The 10,097-nt window shown below is 36.1% G+C and overlaps 1 protein-coding gene across 5 annotated transcripts in view; it reads left to right on the forward strand.

The window, feature by feature from the left end:
- The first annotated feature begins 2,677 nt into the window (after positions 1 to 2,677).
- Positions 2,678 to 10,097, forward strand: part of LOC110028553 (protein KINESIN LIGHT CHAIN-RELATED 2) — a 12,087-nt gene continuing 4,667 nt past the window's right edge. For 2 of the 5 annotated variants that reach the window (XM_020730470.1, XM_020730485.1), the window contains exons 1-2: positions 2,678 to 4,387; positions 6,648 to 6,868. In XM_020730470.1, the coding sequence (XP_020586129.1) occupies positions 2,706 to 4,387; positions 6,648 to 6,858 (1,893 nt within the window). In that variant the 5' untranslated portion in view covers positions 2,678 to 2,705 and the 3' untranslated portion in view covers positions 6,859 to 6,868. Of the gene's footprint in view, positions 4,388 to 6,647; positions 6,965 to 10,097 lie in introns of those variants that run through there. The other 3 variants (XM_020730462.1, XM_020730478.1, XM_020730454.1) reach the window with 2 other exon arrangements.

The following is a 10,097-nucleotide window of genomic DNA, read 5'->3' on the forward strand; positions in this document are numbered from 1 at the left end:
ATTTATTGAATATATATATATATATAGTATGGTCATTTATCATCATTCAAACACACTCTAATATGAGTCCAAAGAATTCTTTAAAATGGAGAAAAAAGGACAAATGGCAGTCTAAGTACTCGTTCATGCAGATTTAACTCGTATAATAAGCCAAATGTATTTTGTATATAAATGAAACCATATAGTTTTATATCAGAATGAAATAATATATATAGATAAAAGCTTAAAATTATATGTATGCCGTAAAAAGTTTATCCTCTCCACTACCTAGTTTTAAGCATCAAAATATCAAGATGTTGGGAGAGATCGTGGAAATTGATTTGAGAGATGCAAAGTAAATTTTAAAACGAAAGCGCTCAAAACAAGAAAACACTGGATTTCATGCGAAAAAACCTTGAACGGGGAAAAATCACGGAGTCACACCACACCAAGAAATCTACTATGAAGAAAATGAGGAAAATTTGTCCAAATTGCACCACATTCTAGCCTTTCTTCTCTTTGGAACACTTCAAGATAAAGACAAAGGAGAATTAGAGAATAATGGTATATTTCTATATTTATGCCTAAAAGCTTATAGTGAGCCATTTATATACATAGCCCATGGAAAGTCCTGGTAAAGCATAATAACATGATTTCCTAAGGTGGTTATGATAGCTGAATGGTCCTGCTGTCAGGAGGATATTCTGTGAGAGCTGTGGAGCAATATTCCTTTGCTGCTATAGCCCTGCATGGTTCGACAAGCTTATGGGTGTTTGGTGTAATCCGAAGCTTGGTTTTAAGTTGGTTGAAATGTTGTTTAGCTAAGGATTTTGTAAGAATGTCAGTCAGCAGATCCTCGGTATGGATATAATGTATTTGAAGTTGTTTGTCATGAATGTGTCGTCAAATAAAGTGGTAATCAATTTCTATATATTTGGTGCATGTATGGAATATTTGGTTATTTGCAGGCCATAGCCAAAACATTGTCACAGAACAACTTAGTCAGACGATTTGTTCAGTCCCGAGTTCATTAAGGAGACTTCACAACCATATAATGTCAATAATTGCAGCAACCAATACTCTAACTTTAGCTTCCGTGGATGAGCGTGACACTGTGTGTTGCTTCTTTGTTGTCTCGGAGATGGGTGTAATACCTAAGAAAATTTATAATCTAATGGTCATTAATGAGCATCAATTGTATTTTTTGCAGCATCACATATAAATCATAAATAAACAGGAGAAAATAATTAGTTTATAAATGGAGCCAAACACCATAAAAAATTTAATGTTTGGGTTTAACTCATTTATAAATCGAGCTAGAAAAACTTCTCTGTGATCGACTCGTTTGTTTAATGAACGAATCAAACACAAGCTACTTACCGAGCCGAACGTGAGCTCGTCACAAACGATGAACTTCTTTGATAGCCCAAGTTAAAGACGGGTGAGGACCGCAGTAATTTTGACTTCATCACATACCACAACCGTTGAATTAGCTCGAACTTAATTTAACAAGCTCCATACGTCTAGTAGAGGCTATTAAGTGAAATAAATTGGCATTGGTTTAGTTTATCTGACCAATTAATGTTGATTAGGCTTGATTTGACCCATACCAATTATTTAGTTTATCTTGGATCAACCAATTGTTGTGTTATCTCTGATTTAACCTAAGGTCTCTCTATATGAATTTATCCAAAATATAAAATATGGTATGCTAAGAAGACTCATATGAATTTAGAATGATTCATTTAAGCTACTAATCAATGTTGGTTAGACCATGGTCAAATTGAACAACTATACTTGAACTTAGCTTTGGGTCTTAATGCTAGAGCTAGTCATCAATTTCTAATGATTGGTTTTAAAATAAATATAAGGCTCAACCCCATGGATTTAGCCTTTTTGCTCTTGAGGGTTTAATACCCATCTATATTCACTTGAACTTAAGCTTGATGGCGAGGAGTATAGTGGGTATCTTATGGTTTAAGAAATTTACTAATAGAGTGGATAGATTGGCCCATTCCATATTATTAACACAATGCAATAAATGATATTCCTGATTTGTGCTCAACCTATCTGACTTTTCTGCAAAATAATCAATCTTTTTTTTTTAAACTAGGCAAGAAGGTTTGATGGTTCACTAAAACCTTAGAAAGCTTCGACCCTGACCAAACAATCTATGTGGTAAACTAAATGGAAGTTTAGTGCAAAATGGTTTAAACTCACTTTTATTGATCTAAAATAAAAATTGTATGTTTGACTCTATATGGGTCTAATAAGTATGGTGAAACCTATTAATAGTCCTATCCTAAGTATGCGACATGTTAGGGTATGACTAGAAGCAATCAATCAGTGGTCAAATCCTATTGAAACATGGTTTCCTATCCCATAGGTAGTTTGATTGCAATCTAAGAAGGTTTAGGACTAGTCCAATTCACATGAAGATGATAAATTAGTTATAGAAGATAGCATGAGACTTTGGAGTCCACATTATAAAGATTTGAAATTTATTGAAGAGATTTGGTTCTACAATAATAAATTTTTAAAAAAAGATTTATATATATATACCACAATTATTAAGTATTTACACGTCTAATATCTAAACTTAATTTTTTTTTTTTTTTATAGATTAAAATGTTGACATTTTTTGATGTGATATGGAACAATCTAATATATATATTATGGTTTAGGGTTTTGCATAAACCCCATTCCATGTTTCCAGAATTTCCTCAATGTTCACCATGAAACGAGCGTCTTCTTCCTCTTATTTCCTTCTATCGACTCTCCTCAAATCCACCTCCAGAAGTAGGTTATTGCCACGATGCTTCTTCCTCGATTCTTCTTCGCTCAATCGATCTCTCATTTCTTATCCAATCTCTTCTGCGATTCCTATACCCACTACTAGGCACCAGCATATACTATTGAAACTTCATTCGCGCTGCTTCCAAACCTTGCCCGACTCTAGCCCTCCCATTCCGTCTCGGCAGCGTAAACTCCGGGAGAAGTCCGACCTCGAGGAGTCCTTCGAGTCTGCAACGAGTACAGAAGACATTCTGACCTCCTTCGAAGCGTTCGCGGCTAGGCTGGACGAGAAGGATAAGAAGCTTGGTCTTGCTTGCTTAAAGGTTGGCCAGCATCTGGACTCCATTGGCTCTGACGATCATGAGAAAATTTTAAGCTTTGGATTGAGAGCTCTGAAGGTCCTTGATGACGGTGGAGAAGCGTCTGTTTCAGTTGCCATGGCCCTTCATTTGGCGGGTTCCGCCACTTACGAGCTTAAGCGGTTCAACGATAGCTTAGGGTTTTTGAACCGGGCCAATCGGATTCTGGGTGTCCTAGAAAGAGAGAATTCTGAGGACATTGATGTCCGGCCTGTGATCCATGCTGTCCAGCTGCAGCTTGCGAACACCAAAACTGCGATGGGAAGAAGAGAGGAGGCGTTGCTTAATCTAAAAACGTGCTTAGACCTTAAGGAGGTCATTTTGGAGCCTAATAGCCGAGAATTGGGCGTTGCATATAGAGATTTAGCAGAAGCTTATGCTGCAGTTTTGAACTTCAAAGAAGCATTGCCACTGTGCGAGAAAGCACTAGAGATTCATCTATCTCAGCTCGGACAAAATTCTGTGGAGGTGGCTCATGATCGGCGGCTACTTGGAGTCATACATACTGGATTAGAAGACCATCAGAAGGCATTGGAGCAGAACCGGCTTTCACAGAAGGTCTTAAAGAGCTGGGGAATGAGTTCTGATTTGATCCTTGCGGAGATTGATGCAGCTAATATACAGATTGCTTTGGGAAAGTACGATGAGGCTGTCAAGACTCTCAAAGGAGTTGCTCATCAGGCTGACAATGACAGTGAGATCCGGGCATTGGTGTTCATGTCTATGGCTAGGGCTCTCTGCAACCAAGAAATGTTTGCAGAGGCAAAGAGGTGTTTGGAGATCTCCTGTGATATTCTTGAAAAGAAAGAAACAATATTGCCTTCAAAGGTTGCGGAAGCATATTTGGAGATTTCATCTTTGTACGAAACAATGAATGAATTCACAACTGCGATATCCTTGTTGAAAAGGAGCCTTGAAATGATTGAGAAGCTGCCACAAGAGCAGCATATGGAAGGCAATGTCTTGGGAAGGATTGGATGGTTGCTTCTCTTGACGGGGAAGGTTGAAGAGGGCATTCAATATCTGGAAAGTGCAGCTGAGAGGATGAAGGAAAGTTTTGGCCCTAAGCATTTTGCAGTGGGATATATTTACAACAATTTGGGGGCAGCATTCATGGAATTGGAGAGACCACAAACAGCTGCACAGATGTTTGCGCTTGCAAAAGATATCATGGATCTTTCATTGGGACCTCATCATGCAGATTCTATACAGACATGCCAGAGTCTTGCTAATGCTTACAGTGCGATGCAGAGGTAGAAATAGCAAATTTTAACTCAATTTCTTGTTTAGTGGCTCGTATTATCTTTTTCCAGTATAGAATCTATCTTGCAGCATGGTAAAGCCTCTGGCTACAATTTGACATCGTTAATGTAGCTAGTTTTCCTCTTTTGCTTATTAGTATGTTAGTTTTGCTCAGCAAGTAAATGAATTTCTGGCTTCTATTATGGTTGGGATTTCAAAATTTCAACTCTTGGATTTTGTGATATCTAATGGGTCTTTTTTTCTCGTGCAATGGCTTTCCTATGTATCTAATATGTTTGTTTTAGGTTCTATTGATTGCAATGGCTTAGCATTCTGATTCAGAGCTTTTGAGGAATGTTTTGTTACCTTAAGCTGCAATGTTTGTGATTGATTTTTTAGTTGTTTTAACGAAGATCTTATTTGATGTTAAAGTAAACTTTGGCACATATTCCATTTAACATGAGAAGTTAAAATTTTTGACAAGCTTAAATATATTTTGGATAAAAAATCATTCATATGAGTGATATAAAGTTCTTATGAATAGTTGGACAGGTTTGAGGTATTGCTGAAAGAGCTTTGATATTGTATTTTATCTTGGGTTCTTTTGTAAACCAATTATTGTGGCTATTTAATTAGTGATTTTTCTCAAAATGATGTACCTAACTGTCTACATATATGATGCATTTATACCATTGAGGGAGAATGTGTTATTTTTTTTTTTATGACTGCATATGTTTACTAGTGTGTATTGTACTTGCTTACATGTAATATGCTTACTAGGGTCTATTGTACTTGCATGCATGTAATGGTATATAACCTTATAATGCCCTCTTCAACCCATACCTGAGCCAACTTGCTGCTGTTGCCGTGATCGATTTTACACCAGCTGCAGTTCGGCTTCCTTTCCGCACCCACCTGCTGTCTGCTACCACCTCACAACAACCCTCCTACACAATTCCTTCAACCTTCCAACTGCCTCAGTTTCCCACGTACACCAATCATCCCACCTCGCTGCTGCAACCCTATCTGATTCCATTTCCCATTAGCAATCCTACACCAGCTGCGATTCATGTTACCATTTCGTCAATCTACCACAACCACCCAACGCCCTTCCATTCTGCATACGCGATCGCCACCTCTTTGGAATACAATCCTAGTTTTGTTTATGTCAAGTTTTTTGCTTTTTTTTCGTTCTTATATTTTATATTTCCCTAATTTTGAACCAACAACCTAATTCTGGAAGACTGATGCGAGCTTAAGGGGCTCGGGCTCCTCTTTTCCTTTCCGAGTTGCCTGGACCGAAGTGGTCCAGACCTATAGAACTGGCCGACACTTCCAATAGGCTTTAGCGTCTCTGTTCAATAGGGGCCACTCCTTAGTTATTTAGGGCTTATATATTTGATTTTTAAAGTTTAGGTTTTCGGTATTTCATTGTGTTTTTGTCAGGATAATCGTCAACATCTCATGTGTTCCTTTAGGGTTGTATCCAAGGGCAAATGTTGTTCCGACTGTTGTTCCAACCCTGCCCTCTTTGCTACCATCACCCCAGACGGATGCGCGGCGTCGATATCTGCTGCATACTTGCTATCAAGAACCCAGAAAACTGCCGCCTTTTTGTTTTCTGCTTGCCAACCACCTTATCCACCATCCCGCCATCTTCCATTCCTCACTGATCACCACCACAACCCCGGGATCCACCCTAATTTGAGTTGGATTGTCAAGTTTGTTTTTATTTTCCTTTCAAGTGTGTCATTTGTAATCGTTGATTGGCTTTATTTGTATTAATATTTGTTTGCCTATTATTTTCTTGGTTAACTCCGGTATCATTGCGTAATTTTGATCTTGGATGTCTTGACCTGTTTTTAGCCAATTTGTATTTACATTTTTGGAATGCAAATATGCTTTGTCAAATTTTTTCTGGTTGGCCTTTTTTATCTCTATAATTTTATTTTGTCGTCCACTTCTTCCCCATTGCTAAGGGTATCGTATTTTGACCTATATACACTTGATACAGTGAGGATTTTTTTATTGATTGAAGAGGATGCTGCTACATGGGGATATATAAATTTCTCTGTTGGGTGTTAGATTTTCTTATTTTTTATTTTTTTCTAGTGGGCGTTAGATTAAACCTTTAGGTGACTTGTAATTGATTTAGAAGAGTTGGAATTCTCATTACTTTATATCCCTCTATGGAAAGTGATTTTACGGGTTGCTAAATAGCGTTGTGATTATGCTACTAACTAATAGATAGCCCTTTGCTTTCACATGCAGCTTCACCCTCGCCTTGGAATTCCAAAAAAAAGTTGTTGATGCATGGGCAAGTCATGGTGCTAGTGCTCAAGATGAACTTCAAGAAGCGAGCCAAGTACTCGAGGACCTAAAAAAGAAGTCTTTTGGATGGATACCCAATTTAATTGTTGAACATGCAAAATCATTGGCCGAAGGGAGCAACACTGCTCCTACAAAGCTTGTACCGCAATGATATGGAGGTAGTTGTGTTGAATTCATTTGCAATGAACATGCCATTTAATTATCCATGCAAATTTCCTGGTTTCAGCTTTTCATTTATTTAACATGGTTTCTACTTCTATACCGTTTTTCATGCTTCTGTTTTTGGCAATTCCTAGGAAATTGTTAATTATGGGCCTAACTACAATCCCATTATGATTGTCACACTCAGTTAGTTTCCTCACAAAGTTGATGACTTCCAATTTGATTATGGAGATTGGCGCTAAGGATTTTTATCAATGTCCAGTGTCCAATACCCTCGTGCTAAATATTTTGTCCGGAATTTCGTTTTATGGTGTTTAAAAAGCCCATTTCATGTTCCCAGGAAAGCCTTCAATGACTTGTAAATAGGAAAAATTTTGGGTTGGAGATTTGAGCTTTTAAAAAAGGCTTCTTATGTCAAGTGCTTTGTAAGATGTACGTTTTGGTAATTTGATAATAATATTATGGGGAATTTATATACATAGCAACCAATTCTTCTGAATTTACTTGTCTCACACCCAAACTTTGATTTTTACACCCTAAGCACATTTTCTTATGTATGAAAAGGTGGAAATAGTGTGATCCACATTTTCATACATAGGTTAGGGTGTTTAATGTGTAAAAATCAAAGTTTGGGTGTGAGATAAGTAATAATTTAGTTATATGTATGTAAATTTTCGTAATAGTAATTATATATAATTCTTGTTTCAGTGTATGAGTTTTTGGGGGAGGGGGATTTACATTTATATTCACCATTAATAAAAACCCTTATATGCTTAACTATTTCTATGTGTTATTCTAGATGGCGGTTTTTACTAACTAGAATTAATTCAGTCACCTTTTTTATCATCATCATTCCCAATGTCTCATTTTTGCACTCTCTCATATTGAACTGTTCAATCTTTAGCCGCTCTTTTATCACACTACTATTTTTAAAATTTTTGCCTATTATTTCATTACCTTTTTTTTACATCACATCATTGATTTTTTTACTTTTAAATGGCTAGAAATTACTATTATTGAATGTGTCGTTATCTTTTTTCTGAAAAATTATTGCTTTATAAGATTTAAGATCGGTACTTTGAATAACTATTTCTAGTAAAAGCACCGTTTTGCCTTGCGTTTCGTGCATTGAAGCTAGAAACAACTCATGCACAATGCATTGAGCTTAGTTATTTGTGAATACTTTCTTCAATATAAGCAGCTCTAAGAATCAATTTTATATACTGATTTTTAATTATATCCTTCCTGGCTTTCCACACATTCTTTCTGACATTTTTATTCATGCTACGGTCAAATTGGCTACTTTTGATTTTTTAACATGAGCACTTGGATCCATATAACATGCGTAAGCTAAACAAAGTTCAATAAGTATATCTTCTAAGCTCGGCAATATTATCTTATTGCTTGTTTTTCTTTATATGTATCTCCATTTAAATCACATATGCTTCACCATAGAAGTTATATCGTCATTTTGTTGTAGTATAGAGTTTTAGGTTGACACGTCCACATTGGCATTCAAGCTAATTTTAGACCTGAATTTCGTTATTTGAGTGCACAATATATCATTTTATCGCACTCTAAAATGGGGAATGGTGATGTTTCATTTTTTTTATTGTACTTCACTATTTATCAGTAGCTTATAGGTTGACTTTGTGCTTTAAATTTTGCAACTACGATATTACATAGACTCTTGGACAAATTATTGATTTTATACTTTTGCATTTCTAATGGGAAAATCCAAGTTTAGAGCCTCAAGATCCTTTTACAGGCATGCAGAGTTACTATGTTTCTTCCTTGCTTGATGTGCATTAGCAGTTTGACTTCCATCTCCAATATGTATAAGAGTTTCAAACTCTTGGAAGTGTTTCTTTTGATTCAATAAATGATCTCGTTACAATTACCAACGCGCCTCTTGATGTTACCATCTGAGTTGAACCCAAATCCCCCTTCTATCCTTTGAGTGGATAAGTTATATTTATGTTTTATGTTTCTTATCTTTACATTTTATATCATTTCAGTTTCTTGTGTTTGAAAGTATCATCTAGCATATTAGTTAAGAAAAATATGGGAGTACTTGGTGAAATTCCTCTTTTTCTTTACATGGGGATCTTATGCATGACAAAAAAGTATATACTTTGTGTTGAATAAAATTTTGCACTTTGTATGCAAAGGTTTTCTCTTTACCACCTGCTTCTCGAAGTTCCTCTACTAAACCCCCTACTCTATCTCCATCTCCCCGCCCCCCACCCACAACACACTCTCTCTCTTGGGCCCTCCCTTCCATGTCAAGTTCACTTCTCTCTAGTCCTAGAGTCTTTTAAGAGTATATGCTTTTGCGTTCGCATTAAATTTATATCTTCATTTGCTGTGTGTATAGATTTATGTTAATACTTATTACATCTATTTATTAATTGCTTTTCTAGTAATATGGATTTATATTTCACAATTTTTCATAATGTGAAATTGTGTATCATACATGTAATGAGCTTTAATTCTACCAATCCTAAACCGTTCTCTTCTAAATTTCTTTTCTACAACTAAATTTGCTATTTATTTCAACAGAAATCACACTAATTACTTACCAGAATAATTATTTTGAAACTTTCATATTCAAATGCATTTTTTAATAAATTTTTAGCATTACCGATTAACAGTGGGATGCCAAACAGGAGAAGTTGAATGGATTTGATTGGCGTAGTACATGAGAAGTATATAGGGCATTCCTAGGAATGTGAGTTTACAGATATTTTGAATTTTATTTTATTAGAATGTTACTTATCCATAAACATCACGGTTATGCATAATAAGTGAATGAAAAAGATTGTGATACATGGCTTAAACCTCTCGGATCTATCTAGCCATTTTGCTTTGCATTAGGTTTATTCTTTGTTGGTTAATTTTTTGAAGTCCAAACACTAAGCATGTATAGCACAAGTTCTATAACACCATTGCCAAATTAATTTACTATGTTGCTTGCACAAAAATCCAAGACAAGTTTCAATGTGTTAACTTATATGCATAGGACTACTTCCTATCCCCTCGTAATACGCCATTCTCCTTTTTTTTTATTAACCTGGAATCTAAAATATAAATGGCACGGGCCTACTCCAAAACCAGTCCACAGATTTTCTCTCTACTCTTTGATTTCTTTCGTTAATGTGCTCCCCTTTCCTTCCTTTGGATCTCTTGCCACAAACCAGCACACATGACTACCCTCTGACACTCTTT

This window comes from Phalaenopsis equestris, unplaced genomic scaffold (assembly GCF_001263595.1).
Source record: "Phalaenopsis equestris unplaced genomic scaffold, ASM126359v1 Scaffold000002, whole genome shotgun sequence".
In the NCBI taxonomy this organism is placed as follows: Eukaryota; Viridiplantae; Streptophyta; class Magnoliopsida; order Asparagales; family Orchidaceae; genus Phalaenopsis; species Phalaenopsis equestris.